General features: G+C 29.8%; 2 protein-coding genes across 3 annotated transcripts; both read right to left on the bottom strand.

Moving 5' to 3' along the window:
- Nucleotides 1-1,350: 1,350 nt before the first annotated feature.
- LOC126834826 (proton-coupled folate transporter-like) lies at nt 1,351-9,588 on the bottom strand. Of its 2 annotated transcripts, none has more exons than XM_050567012.1 (9): nt 9,401-9,588; nt 6,241-6,518; nt 3,929-4,526; nt 3,493-3,862; nt 2,553-2,654; nt 2,350-2,487; nt 2,146-2,229; nt 1,918-2,074; nt 1,351-1,755 (listed from the first exon to the last, which is right to left on the bottom strand). In XM_050567012.1, the coding sequence occupies exons 3-9, from the start codon at nt 4,514-4,516 to the stop codon at nt 1,671-1,673; spliced, it is 1,524 nt and encodes a 507-aa protein (XP_050422969.1). In that variant the 5' UTR covers nt 4,517-4,526; nt 6,241-6,518; nt 9,401-9,588; the 3' UTR covers nt 1,351-1,670. The 2 variants fall into 2 exon arrangements, with proteins under 2 accessions (XP_050422969.1, XP_050422970.1); XM_050567013.1 differs by lacking the exon at nt 9,401-9,588 and adding an exon at nt 6,769-7,039.
- Nucleotides 9,589-10,274: 686 nt separating this feature from the next.
- On the bottom strand, nt 10,275-14,056 carry LOC126834506 (uncharacterized). The gene is made up of 8 exons (XM_050566470.1): nt 13,962-14,056; nt 12,460-13,008; nt 11,878-12,232; nt 11,262-11,363; nt 11,046-11,183; nt 10,875-10,958; nt 10,636-10,792; nt 10,275-10,503 (listed from the first exon to the last, which is right to left on the bottom strand). The coding sequence occupies exons 2-8, from the start codon at nt 12,982-12,984 to the stop codon at nt 10,413-10,415; spliced, it is 1,452 nt and encodes a 483-aa protein (XP_050422427.1). The 5' UTR covers nt 12,985-13,008; nt 13,962-14,056; the 3' UTR covers nt 10,275-10,412.
- Between the last annotated feature and the right edge of the window lie 1,231 nt (nt 14,057-15,287).

The raw sequence follows: 15,287 nt of genomic DNA, 5'->3' as shown, positions 1-15,287 counted from the left end.
CTGGCAAGTTATTAAGTAGAAACTGGGAAGTTTGTTATAAAATTCAATTTGTATGTTATCACAAAATATAATAAAAGGCGAATGAAAATTACGGTGGTGAGGGACGTCGCTAATTTATAGGTCTGCCTAACCATGACAAAATAGATGAAACGTATATTTTGTCATGGGTCTAACGGTCAACGATTGTTAATGGAGAAAAGTATACAGAGTGTTTCACTATAATCTGTTTACATATTTTGTGTAATTCTGTCAGATCATCGTGGAACAATTTATACGATAATAATGTATTGATTGATATTAGGTAGGTTTTTTTTATAAACACTAAAATATTGTGCAAGTTAAATATATTAAATTATGTTTTAAAAGCCAATTGAAGATTGAACTTCCTTTATTTCGTTCTACGTTTTTCGATTATTATGAAGTAAAATTAGGGAAACAAAAAATGAATAACAGAGTTTCATGGCAATTGAATTCAATCTAGATCCAAAAACTAATCAATAGTCAATTTTAGATTTTTTAGCTCATCTCATTATATGTCATCCACCCCGAAAAGAGATAAACCGCTCTAAAAGTCTTACCGCTAATATTTCAAAAGTCACGTATACAGAGCTTGTCAAATCAACCATTCATTTCTCCAGATAACTCAGTCACCAATGATGGTTTTATCATTGCCAATGTATCTAAGCGACTTCATTCTCTAGCTAATTCACCTAAAAATACCCAACACAAAAAGCATACACAAAAACGTTTCACTACATTTTTTTCACTATTTTCTACAATAAATTGATGTGGAGGAACCTGGACATCATTTTGACAACATGGTCACTGAAACAAAGAACACTGGGCCTTCCATCTCCCAATTTTTATCCGCGTAATAATTAAATAAAAATAGTAAACTTAACAATTATGTAAAAATGTATTCGGTTCTTATGTAAATTGAAGTAGTGTCACTGGACACCCACTAACGCACCTTCCAGTCACTGTATTTAAATTAAACAATTTACTTGTAGTTTTTAATTATTACAGTTTGTAATTTCTATATTTTTAAATAAAAAAATATATTAATCAAAATAATATTACCATTCATGTGGCAAACTAATAATGATATAAAGAGTACACGAAAAATTAAAAAAATATTTTTGGATCAAAATGCTTAACATGGTTAATTAACGTCGGAATTATTAATCCATTAGTTTAAGAATGAAAACCGCCCAAGTTCAAACAATGTCTATAATGAAATAGTGGTTTAAAATAATGAATAATGACAAAAAAGATACTTAATGAAACAAAAATTATGCAAAATAACTTATGAGTAATAACTATTAGCACGTATATATTTTACTTTGTGGTTTAATAATCAAAAGCACAATTAACAAGTATAAAGTAGATTCTATAAAATACACAAAAGATCTATTTTTTTTAGTATTTTTTACATTTATAAAAACTTAATCTATATCAAAGGTTATCCTAATACTAATATTTACATTTCATCGTAATTATAAGTTATTGTAAATAAATACGGTAATATTGTAAAAATAAATTGTATATGCAAAATCCCTTAAAAAAAAAAAAAAAACGATATAAAAATTGTTTTACACGTCAAAAAAACATTAAAACTTAAAATTTAGCCTTTAGCTGTTATCTAAAACCAGACGGGACGCAGGGGATTTTTAATCGTCATGTTTATAACCGTTATTTATCCTCTCTATAGCTTGAGTTTCTCGTTGTGATTTTCTATTCACTAGATACATCCATCTATAAATAAATAAAATATGAATTTAATTTATGTGTACGACAAGAAATAATAGTTGTCATGTAAAATAAAAGTTAAGAAAGATGATTAAACAAAAAGCATGTTTTTAATATTAAACTTGAGTTTTGAAATAAAGTGATATTGGTGTATTCTATTTCACTTACATATAGATAATAATAGCTGGAATGAGCATTATAGCACCGACAATGTAAAAAGTTCCTGGGAATACGTTCAATGTAGTATTATAGATGGCACTATATAATGGTTTGTAGACTACAGGCACTAATGTTTCTATGACTGCTATGATTGCGGACACTTGTCCTAAAGACAGCAAATATATATTTGTCAGTTAAAAAAAAAAAATCATAATTTGTAATCAGTTTTATGCCCACCAAGTTCATTTTGAGGAACGACTTTAGATAAAATAGACCGCACGACAATGTATGATGAACCAGCCATCATTTCAGTCAAACTTCCTATATTGATAAACAAGTAATGCATGTAATGTAAAACAGTAATGGTTTTGTTTTTCGTTTTTTTTTCTTCAAAATTGTATGTATTTCTAAAATACTACATTGAAGCTAATTTTAACTGACCTATATAAAACATGAGCTCTGTAGACGCAAATGCGTACACGAATCCTGATACCACTTTGCTAGTAACGGCAATAATTCCAATTAACGAATCGTCCATCTTGAACAGTTGGCTAAATATTCCCAGTGCAATTCCCACACCTAAAACATGATAATCAAACGTGTATTTACTAATAATAAATTGTTTTACATTTTTTTTTAAGTACCTGCTATGTTTGCCATGAATGAAAATGTAGAGAACACGCTGTAATCGACTTCGTTCCAATTAAATTTAATTCGGGTATACAAATATCCAACCGCTGTTTCTCCTGAAATTTTCCATAAAACATACAAACATTATTATGACATGTTTTTCACTAGAAAGGATGTAAAAACACCATATGTTGGTCTAATTTTTTCTAGTTATAGTCTTATAATGTCAATTTTTTTTTAAATACCAAAAAATGAGTTTTACTTTAACGGTTTCCTTTTACATACAAAACAGATTCAAACATTTTTTTAAGTGTTACAATTTTTTTTTTTACAACGCAGCTGCCAATCTACGTTGCGGTTTTTTTAAAACAAATTGGAATTCAAAATAAGGGTAAACCACTATCGGAGTATAACCGAGACGGCTATTTAAATTATAAATGCCTAAAGTCTATCGTCTATTACAATTTAGAGACCTCTGAACTATTTTCTGATCACTTAAAAAATTTTTACGCGATGTTTGGTAACGTCAGTAGTCGCGCGGGTTACAGATGTATCCCGCACTTATTTAAATAGTTATAAATCATTAAAATATACGTATAAAATAAATAACGTTGAGCAACCACATCTACGAGAGGTACACCGTACACGAAAGTTAGTTGGCAACCATTTGTGTTATAAAACTATACGTGTATAAGAAACTGAGGGTAACACGTACTCTCGCGCGACTAAAAGGGTATAAACACTAAATTTCCTATTTATACTTATTTAATTAATAGGTATTTCTATAAGCCATAAGGGGTAGTTTATACTTTGACTTTAAATCAATACGTAAAATATGCTAATAGAAAATTCCTTAGGGCACAATTGGACAAACAAGCATATCACGCTTAATAATTATTGAAGTGTATTTTGGGAAGCCATAGATCGAGTGTATGTATAAAATGTTTTACCTACCTTGCATAGGACCTTGAACCACCACGATAACAAACATCAACATCATAATTTTAAGCCATCTAATGTGAGGTTCTCTTTTAAACGTCACTTTAAACGCTTCACTGATATGGTTTATGTTGAAAAAGTCAGAAATGTGGTCCGTGCAACCCGTGAGTATTTGAACTGGTTCCGTTTCCGTTTTTCGTTTCGGGTTTTCCTTTATGCGGAAAATACCGTAAATCAAGCTAATCAGATATAGCGCCGTGGATATGTAGTATACGCCGTAAAACCCAAGTTGCTGGAATAGAATACCAGAAAGTGCTGCTCCGATTGGCCAAGCAGCTCCGAAAAATAAGTTCATCAAACCAACCCTGAGCGTTCTATTTTTCATCTAACACAAATATAATGAGTCAACACCGCACTTTCGATAATCAATACGATTATCTTTTATACTTACAGTGCTCACGTCTCCGACATAGGAGAACGCTGCTAAGTACAGAACAGTCATTCCTCCAGCAATGGCCGATGGTATCGATTCCACGAGACCCGCTACTTCTAACGGCAGCTGGTAGTAGTAGTAAACGCACAATAATAATCCAATATTTCTGACAAGCTCTCCTAGAATTGGTATTATCATACAGGGTTTGCGTTTTTGATGTCGGTCGCTCCACGACCCAATGAAAATTACCAAGACACACGGTATACTGCTCTGTATTATGGTTTGCCAAATCAACATGTCTGCTACCATATGTTGTACTTCCTCTTCTTCTCTTGGATAGGAAGACATATTTTTGTTCTCCAACCCGTAACATACATCATCACTAAGTTGCAAGTTCACTCGGCACGCTTTTGACAGGTTCAAGTTTTGTGTAGTTAAACTTGATAACACAGATGATACCTGAAAAAGCGCCATGAGTGGTTCCACTGTGATGTTCTTGAAAACATATTTTGTTTTGGATCCGAAACCCATTTTCTGCCATTCATCGTCATCTTCGTCATTAATTGAAGTGGTATTTTTGTCGTTTATTTCCTTATTCGGGTCCATGCTCTTTAACCTAAAATTACAAAATATTTTAATACTGTCTTTTTACATCAACTATAGAAACTTAAATGGTAACGCATAAATTGCATTAACTTTTTAATTTGTGATTAATGTACTAAGCATTTTGACGAGTCGATAATTAGTTTGAGAAACTAAGTTTTTGAAGTTTCAAGCTTAGGGCATGAGGAAAGGTGCAGTATAGTATTATTTTTATATGCGCGCACTTTCCAACGGCACTTCCTTTTCCGTCCTAACTTTTAAATTCTTAGAACTTTCAAAATAGTTGTTCAAAACTGGTTATCAACCAATCAATATTTTTAGTAAAATATTCTTAATTAAAAAAATTAATAAAATATATACGTTACAGTATCAGTTTCAAAAGTTGATGTACAAATAATTAGTTTTTTGGGGGTAAAAACAAAAAAAATTCAGTCTACATTATATAAAAACACTGAAATTTTTTTTAAAAATTTTTTTTTAAACCCTATGAGATATTGATTGGTTCACAACAAAATTATCACCCTGTATTTTGATTTCAGAAATTGGAATTACTTATTCGGAATTAAGAAATCCAGGTGTATCAAATTTGGATTAAACGAATTATCCATGTATTAAACTTATTTTTTTAAATGAAGATACGTGTCTTGTAACAGTAGTTTTATACTTTTATCATCTTACTTGAATTAAAAAACAATTGAATCAATTTGATAATTCGTTAAAAATATGTCTCAGTCGCAGTATTAGACATTCTACTGATAAATATTAAAAACTATAAATGTGTAAAAAGGGTAATTGACTAAAAAAGAAATGAGTAAAATCTTAATCTAAACAAACCCTACTACGACTAAATAATATGAAAGGCTGCGGGGAAAAAAGATCAATGTCAATTTTTTAAAATTTTGTGAAAATCATGTTTTTAATTTCAAAACGTAATACATTTTGCCTGTATGCCTAAACTTCCGGCAGTCGTTACTCTCGACTAATCTATTTTTTCCCTAGTTCGAGTGCATAAAAGATGCATCAATACAAATAACTTGATACCAAAATCTCATTTTCAAAAAAAATTGGCATTGATCTTTTTTCCCCACAGCCTTTCATATGCAAGCATTATTTTAAGCTAAAGTAATTGTATCTTTATAACAGAAACATAACGGACAACATTTTATCGCTTGCCCTGTTATCTAAGCTTAATCAAACATGACTAATATGTCAAATGGTAAATTATATTATAGATAACTTAATTAGTTGATTTTTAAGTTGCTTTCAAACTATTATTACCAATAATTGACTATTGAGCAATCAAATTAATTAAAGATAATTGAATCATACACTTAATATTTAATTAGAAATTTAATACTATGTTAATGGCTATTAAACCTTCAAGATTTCTAAACATGACTCGAAAGATCATTAGTTTGAAATGTTTAAAAAATATTTTAATTTTATTCAATAATTTATTAGTTATAATTGCCTGGTCAAGCGGACTCCTTAAATTGTATACATTATTAGTAAATTCCTCGACATTTACTAAAAATAAAAAAAATAAAAAAATATTTCCCCCCCTCTAATTTGTGCAACAAACTACAATTTTATTGTACTATAACATATTATATGTACATTCTAATGACGCATAATAATAAAATACGGTTGCTAACTGAATGTAGGTAAATATTATATAATAGTGTTTATAGAAAAAGTTAAATGATAAAAAAGTAAAAAAATCTTACTTTTTTTTATCTATTTGTAATCCTGAAATAGATTTGTTAATACTCCTCAAATGCACATTTATTCTTTCTTAAAGTACACTGTAAACACGACTTATTTGCTTAATGAAATTTATTAGTTTGAGCTATGAAATCGAAGAAGCCGTCTGCCGTCTGGTTTGAGTGGATGATGCCGACTATCGATGCTATGAAACTATTACAATATATCATCCATTTTTGCTTGTTATGAAATGGATCATTACCATTGCCATCGTGTTGTTATCTTTGTTGTTGATACGTACCTATTACAAAAATAACCTTTGAATAAATGAATTATTGTTCTCGTTCTAATAATCGATTAATTTTTATCGCGTGTTATCATTCATGACGACAAACTATAATTTAAAATAATTGCCGGGGTATATATTTTCGTCTTACACATATAAAATAATCATAATATTATTATTGTTGTTAAAACTATAGAAACCGTTTTTATCTAAAAGTTAAAACATAATTATTTTCCTAATTATCAAAAAAAGTATTATATTGTACCTGTAGGTATATTGGTAGGTAAGCCAAATTTGCAAAATAAAAATTTGTTGTGTCTGTTCGCCTATAAGAAATGCTTTATTTAAACGTGTTTGAAAATCAGTAATGGATTTACAGTTTACACACTTATATGTTTTGGAAAAATAAAAAAATGAATAAAACCACTAGACTTCTACTGTTAAAAATAAAATATACGCCGACAGTTAAAATTAAAAGTATTTGTTCATTTTTTTTTATAAATCTTTACACACACACAGTACTGGTTTCATTAAACTCAAGCAAATAAGCAAATAGCGAGTGAGTGTATGAAACATCATATTCCACTTTGCCATCTTATTTTTAACAATGTTATTTCCATTTTTTTTTTTTTTAATAATTGTATTTCACTTGTGTTATGTTGAATATTGAACTTATTAGCTATTTATATAACGTGTTGGGGTTTTGATTAGTTTTTATCAAAGCGTACCGACATCATTAGCTGTATCCTATAAAATGACTTTTGAACTTAAAACTTGGTTAGTTTAATATATTTATTAAGTTTTTTTTATTCGCTATTCATTAAAAATTACTTTTAGGTTTGACTTAGGCCTGAGTCTAACAGGATATCTATTATTAACACATTAAAACTGCGGTAGGATGGCACAAGTTGATTATTCAAAATTTAGGGAAAAAGCAAAAACTTTGATTCATAATAAAATTCTAAAATTGTTTCTTTATTTTTATAATTACAAGCTATTAAGCTATTAATATATTCCTTGTGATATCACCAATTTAAAACTGAACCAAAAATTGATTTTTAGTTTATATAAACTTTGAGAGAAGGAGGACAACTTATATAATTGTACCGAAAATTCAAGTCCGAAATTTAAGCCTACAAACTGTCGTTGAAAATACATGGTTATCGATTTATACTCGTATTTATTTTCTTTTTTAAGAAGTCATAATTAGACACAGCAATTAATTTCCAATGTTTATTCACTTTTTTATTTTTATACATTTGTACAACGCCAGAACCATATAATTAACATGTTCCGATCAATCACTGCATGCTACACTATTATGTAACATAATTCATAATTTTAATTGTTGCTCATGTTAAAACTACGATTACTTACTACTACCTGACGTTACTACTTACAAATTGTTTCCTTGATAATAATTCTGGGTTATGTTAATTTTTAAATTAGACACAAAAACTAAATCCGCTTTGTCACTACTCGAGGGAATTCATATATTTTGTATTGTTAAGCGTATCGAATTTCGAATTGTTATCTTAAAGATTTAGCCTTCGTAGCTGCATTATCACAATAAAATACTATAATACTAATATAGGATGATCCGGTATTCAATGTCGTTCTTCATTATAAGGAGAAGGGGGGTGCAAAAAATAAATTTATTGGAATTTGTTTATATAATAAATAAATAATTAATTATTAAGCAATATTTCCTACGAAATACTCATACAGTATTATAAGTTAATAAGTCACTTGACAGTAAGATTCCAACCTAACCTAATAAACAAATATGGGTTTTTCGTTACATTAACATGAAAATAAATTTTAGTTAATAAAAATGCAACGTTTTTTGAAAAAATCTAAATTTTGAGTGACATACATTTTCAGAAAACACCATGAAACTATTTTTTTAAATATTAATATTTTATAAAATATATTTACGGAAAAAATAAAATTGACCTCATAGTGGGTAATTTAATACCAGAACATGTTGTGCATGATGTATTTTTACAATTAGTAACATTCACTGTATTCAAAAGCAACGATCAACAATTTAAAAATGAATGCTTTATCTTTTGATTAGCTTGCAAGTTTGCAACACAAACAAAATCAAAATTACATATATCAACGAAAAACCTTTTATTGGTTTCCCTGAAAATAGCTAAGTGTCGCTTACTCATCCTTCGCCAATAAAGGCCTTTTAACCGTCATAAAATATGTATTTATGTTATATAGAATTCCTGGCGATTTCCGTCTTGGCGCTATTCAAGAACTTATATTAAGCGCATTTAATCAATTAAAATTAATCTCTTACATCCGCGACCCCGCTTAAACGATCTCTAGTATTTTGTCTCGAAACGATATAACACCAATTGCATTTCAGACTGTAATATAACAGCAAGTACATGTTTGAAGAGTAACTTTTTTTTAAACAAAAAATGTCTGATTGAAACTAAAATTAAAACATTATTGTTTAAAGCCCAATTATTTATATATATATACATACTGGCCGAATATCATAATGTTACGTAAACACTATTTTTTTTTATCAAACTTGCATCGTTAACCTTTAATTTCAATTAATTAGACTTAGGTAAAACTATTTTTGATAAATGCAACTGTTCAGTGGCGGCATACATACGTACATTACATAACGGCATATTACACCGTATTATCTTATCGTTGTATATAATATACAGTACTGTAATCGCCTTAATAACACAATAGACAACAAACCACGTACCGTTTTCAAATACAATACAAAAACAAGAAATACATTTACAGCTAGAAGTTGAATGCTAATACTTTTGAACAAACTAAACGTCGAATGAATATTGAAGTCAAGCGATTGCACGTTATTCAGAATAAACTGCTGATGTTGGTAAAACATGAATACTTACAATACTGTTTTGTGTATCCGAAATCAGTACCTATACTAAAATATAATTTATAGTTATCTGCATAGTTTACTGGTATTTTTTCTATCGGTAAAATAACACACACGTGTATATATTTTAAATATTAAGTTAAGAAAAATACACAATATATTTTGATAAATAGTATCTAGCCGGTTGCAGTGGCTATGACTGAACTCTAAAGCGTACTGTTGAACCACAAGGACACACATTTCCCCTACTTTATGGAGTTGTTCGTTAAACATGTAAATATACATATTTTAAAGAAATTTCTTATAATACCAGGTTTTAAAGAATAATCACGTTCTTCGTTGTAAGATTTAATTTCTCGGTCTGAATACTTAGCATTCCACTTAAGTTGAAGTATCAACTGTTAAAGAAAACATGATAAATTTATGATAGGGTGTCTATAAGTAGGTCTAAAAAAAAACAACCTCTGCGGAATTATCATTTTAGCCAATATTCTACTAAATAATGTCATCTAAAGCTTCAATTTTAGAATTTGCGAAACTAAAAAAATTTGTATTAAAAAATCAACAGGTAATTAATTTACGTAAATATTTTTTGATAAATTATGAACAGAACAATTGACAGATTTTGTTGACGTTGATAAAGTCTATAAAATTTGAAATCACATTCAGCTTTATTATTTTTAATATGAATTATTTATTTATAATATTTTAAGAACGAATTCAAAATAAAAAAAACACGGTAAATTAGGCCCTATGACTGTGACGAGGCACACCTCGTTAACTTGTTTTGTATTATGTATTACGTAATCGGATAGTATAACGGTTACTCCATTGTAAAAGTTAGATTGTGTAAATATCAGAGTAAAATTCACTAAAAAACAGAAATGTAAATTTTATAAATGTATAATATATATTGTACATTATTATCAATTCTGTATGTCTGCAGGCCAGTCATAATAATTATACACAACATGAAATATAGGAACATTAGTGGATTGTCTTTAAAGAAAATAATTAATCGTTGCCTAGTTCATTGATCCGTATTCTTTTTTCAACTCATTCTTTTTGTGCTCTCCTATACTCTCGTACGTATTGCAATTGTGTTTGTATAACCATCTGAAAATTATATATAAACTCTAAATAGACAGGTATCCTTTTATATATTGTACAGTTCTTTTTCATAAAAATTATTCGTAGCAATCAACTGCAAAATTTTTTTTAAACTGGAAATGATTGACTCGTGCTTACAGATAAATGAAAATTCCAGGAGCCGTTAGTACTGCTCCGAGTAGGAAAATAGTACCCGAGAAGACGTTTAGTGACATGACGTACACTAAACTATATAATGGGTTGTACGCTATTGGCACCAAGTTTTCACCAATGCTCGTTACGGCAGAAACTTGACCTTTGAAAAACATGCAACATTATATATATATATATATATATATAAAAAGTAAAACCAAAAAATACATTTTTTAAACACTTACCTAGTTCTTCTGACGGCACTATTCGGGTGACGGTCGATTTCATTGCAACGATAGCAGTGTTGTATATAAGGTTGGCAAGAGGCGCTGTAAAAAGCAAAAGTTGTACAATCGAATGTCACAATAAGTGCGCAACGGCCGATACGATGAAGTCACACTTAGTATTGTACTTACCCACGTAAAACTCGAAATCGTTTTTCGCGAAGGCATACAGTATTTCGGAAAATATTTTGCCCACTAAAGCTATTGCTCCGACCAAACACTCGTCTATACCCAGTTTGTTTATCAGCAAGTAGACGGCAAGACCTGTGCCTGTTTAACAGTTCTATTTGTGTAATGCATATGTATATTGTCAATAAAAAAAACCACAAAAATTTGTTTTGCACTAACCTACGAGATTGACAATCATAGAGTACGTAGAAAATATGCTGTAATCCACTTCATTCCAATTAAATTTATAACGTGTGTATAAATACATGATACTTCTTTCTCCTAAAAAAACAAAAAAGTGTAATATTTACTCAACAAGGCTATTAACTTTATGGTTAATCGTACAAATTGCCGCACTGTTTCATGTGAATTTTTCACCCAATGAATGGAACAATATAAACTTCTACAAAATACACTTGTCGGTTACCGTTGTATAATGAACTACACAAATATTTATTGGGCTCTTAAAAATCAAACGTACTAACTCGTGAAATGATCTATTAAATTGAATAGCGAACCGTTCCGGTGTATACATTATAAAATATTATAATTACATATTTTAATAGTTTACGAAAACATTTAGCGTTTTTAAATACATTATCAGAACTTTATAGACTTTGAACGTATACATATTTTTACTTGCAAACTGCGCAGTTGAGAAAAAGAAAAAAACAAACGTTAAACTAAATTTTTGTGATGTATCGCCATGAAATAAATTGGTTTACGCCACTCTAATGGTTGAAACTTGGTATGGTCGCCGCGGAATATTGCATGTTATTATTATTGTCATACTTACCGATCATTGGTCCTTTAATTATTATGATGACAGAGGACAACGCGATCAGACTGAACCTTCGGGTCGAATCTTCGTTCCAGAACGTCGTCTGAACGGCTTTTCTGAAGTGTTTTACATCGAAGAAATCGGCAATTGATACGGACCATGGTCGGCGATCCAACAGCACGTTAAAATTGTCTTCGTGAATGTATAATCCTGTCCATGCGATGGAGAATAAAAACAGTGCCGAAGAGATGCCGTACACGCCGTAAAAACCAAAATTCGCGTAAAGAATACCCGACAGAGCTGTACCCAGTGGAAAGCATAAAATTACTGTGCCGTTCACGATGCCCACTCGGATTGCTCTCATTTTACCCTGTGAAAAGATACATATTTAGCAACCCCAATACCGCCTAGAGTCCTACAGGATTTGATCCTAATTAGAAACAAGGAGTTTAGTCCAGGGAGTCCTTACCCTTAAAATTTTTAGCGGGACCGAATTTTGCCATGAGGTAAAAAAAAAAGAGCAATCTACTTTTCTCCTCTGGAAGAGACCTGGGTCATTAAGGGACGTTAGCTCGAGATCCGTGTATAGAGTATTACCTCGCTGGTGTCACCGATGTAACTGAAAACGGCCATGAACAGAACGATCCATCCGCCCGTCAACGCCACCGGTAGTGTCTGAGCAAGACCGGCTACGCTCAGGGGTAGTTCGTCGAAAAAGTAAACGCAAACCATTAGACACAAGTTGCGGACAAGTTCACCGACAATAGGCAACAGCAAAACGAACTTGCGCCTATGATATCTGTCGCTCCACGAACCTAGGAATACCGCCAAGATGCTAGTCGTGACGTTTTGCAACACCGTCTGCCATATAAGCATGTATGTGACAAGTAGTTGCGCGTCTATCTCGCTGTCCGAGCGTCCTCCCCTGTAGTCAAGTTCGGCACACTTGTCTGCGTCAGTTTGGAGATCTACCCTACAGGCTTTCTGAATGAACAGGTTCTGATTGGTCAATATGGTTAGTATGCTGGACACAAGGTACGAGAACAGCATAGGTTCGAACGTGACTTGCCATTTTGCCGGGTTTTCATGTTCTTCCGTCTTGAAGACGTTTGATGGGCTCATAGTACACCAAACATATAGTTAATCCTAAAACGTCAAATTGACACGTTACTATGAGTTCAAGTGTTACAAACAAAAACCATTAAACATTAATCTTATTCATAGTTTATGTAATAAATGATGGCATAATATTACGAAATTATATAAATAAAATATCAATCATTCGATTGTAAGGTTTTACGCAATGTACACTTTTTAAATTAGAACCGCATTGATAAAATAATATTTCATATTTGCAATTTAAATAACATACCAATTATTATAATCATTGAGGTTTGTGTGACAAGCAAACAAATAGAACACAACATTTAGCTATCGAAATCTATATTTAAGGTAAATTTGAGTAGTTCAAAAGAATCAACAAGTAATGAATATGAAATAGATCCTAATGTAATTATCTTGTATTTTACTAATAGAAGTATTTTCATTATTCTTTAAAAAATATTTAAAAACAATTTGCAACTGTAAAAGTGTTTATCATGTCAAATGTATAATTATACCGCAACTGTTCTTAATTATCTCTTAATTTTTTGTACGTAGAAAATGTTGTATATTATAGAATAATGATAATTGTTCTTCGTATGTCTCAAAAAAGTGTCGATTAACACATTTTAATTTATAGGCAAGCTAGTGTATTTTATTAAACAAATATAAATAAAGACCTTTATTCGTTTTTTATAGCATATTATGCTATAAATAATATATTAATATATTAATATTAATGTGTATACATTAATACATTTAATTTTAAATGTGTTAACAAATTATCTGTTACAGAGTATTTAAATAGTTTTATTTTGTTGTTCGATACAAGTGGATGTAAAAAAATTATAATTCAGCTATTATATTTTATGACTAATGAAGTATTGATAATAATTATTAATTAAAATAAACGTATAAGTCGACAAAATAGTAAGATAAACGAAAAAAATATTAAAAACATTTTAATATTACTAATGTTAACATAATGAAAAACTTACCTTATCAAATAATTATAATCCAGCGCGTATATTGGTTCTTGTTAGCTAACAAAATTGTACTAAAGAAATCCAAAAGGCAAGGAAAAATATTTGTGAATATTATAGTCGTGAAAAAATAATGTTTTGGCTAAATGACAATTTGAGTTTGTGTGAAACCGGTTATTACTTGTGTGACGAGTTAGACAATACAAAATAGCTGTTATAATATTCATATTATATAAATGGCGTATAATATGAATCTTCACAAGGAAAATAAAATGTATTTTTTCCTATTTAAACGTGGTAGTTGTCCTTGTCTGTGGCGCATGTAAGAGCATCGAGCTTTTGTCGAACTATTCATGTGACTATAGTCTTTTGACTCTTTTATCTTATAAAGATTCTTTAAACTATAGGATAACCCATGCACTAGATTGTTATCATTCATGGTCGTGGTTGCTTTAGAGCTGAGTGCATATCCACCACCTAGGATAATCTCTACTGAGCTTTTCTAATATTAAATACACATTTTATTTAAAATGTATAAATAATTATAACTTGTAAAATATATTATAATTATTTTTTCAATTACTCACTAGAAGTGTTATTATATTATAGTGACATAATTCCGACAAGTGTTTCTCGCTTAACCCTGACACGGAAAGATAATCTTAAGATAGATAATATTCTGAACTTTCTATGTTTGAAATCACAAGTATTTTCCATCTAAGTATGTTCATGCAAGACAGAAAAAAGTGATCAGAGTAATTTTAGAGATAAATTATTGTAAAAAAAAGGTAGGGCCAAGATTTCCTAGAAAACTTTGTATGCATTTTGCATTATCTACAATGTTTAGGTCAAATAACGAATGCAAAAATACATTTTTTTTAAAACTTTTTTTCTGAGTAATATTTTTAAAAACGTAAACGAGGTTCCCTTTGATATCTTTTTTGTTATATGTATTTTAAATCTAAAAACATTTTGAAAGGTACTTTTGGCTGTTTTGTGTAAACATGTTTTTACCATAAATGATAATAAGACGTCCTCTTAAAGGAAAAATTGAATTATTTACTTTTATATTTTAATAAATTCACTAATTTTTTACTAATTAAAAGTTAATAATAAAACAACTCATTATGTATAAATAAATATCAAAGTCTGTAAGTACAAACAAATTATAATATTTAACAATGATTAACACATTTTAATGACGTAGGAAATATTCTACAGTATTGACAGTTTCAAAAACAGGTTTTGTTTTTTTAAAACTATAATGTCTTCATGGTAATCATTTCACAGAAGAAAAGTATTATTGAAACAATTTCTCTTATAGTTATTTATAAATGTATT

Source organism: Adelges cooleyi, unplaced genomic scaffold, assembly GCF_023614345.1.
Source record: "Adelges cooleyi isolate 19-005CV unplaced genomic scaffold, UGA_ACOO_1.1 ACOO_flye_CR_arks_rails_tigmint_CR_PRNA_21, whole genome shotgun sequence".
In the NCBI taxonomy this organism is placed as follows: domain Eukaryota; kingdom Metazoa; phylum Arthropoda; class Insecta; order Hemiptera; family Adelgidae; genus Adelges; species Adelges cooleyi.
Note: the sequence above shows the minus strand (reverse complement) of the source record. Positions and strands in the feature narration are given on the sequence as shown.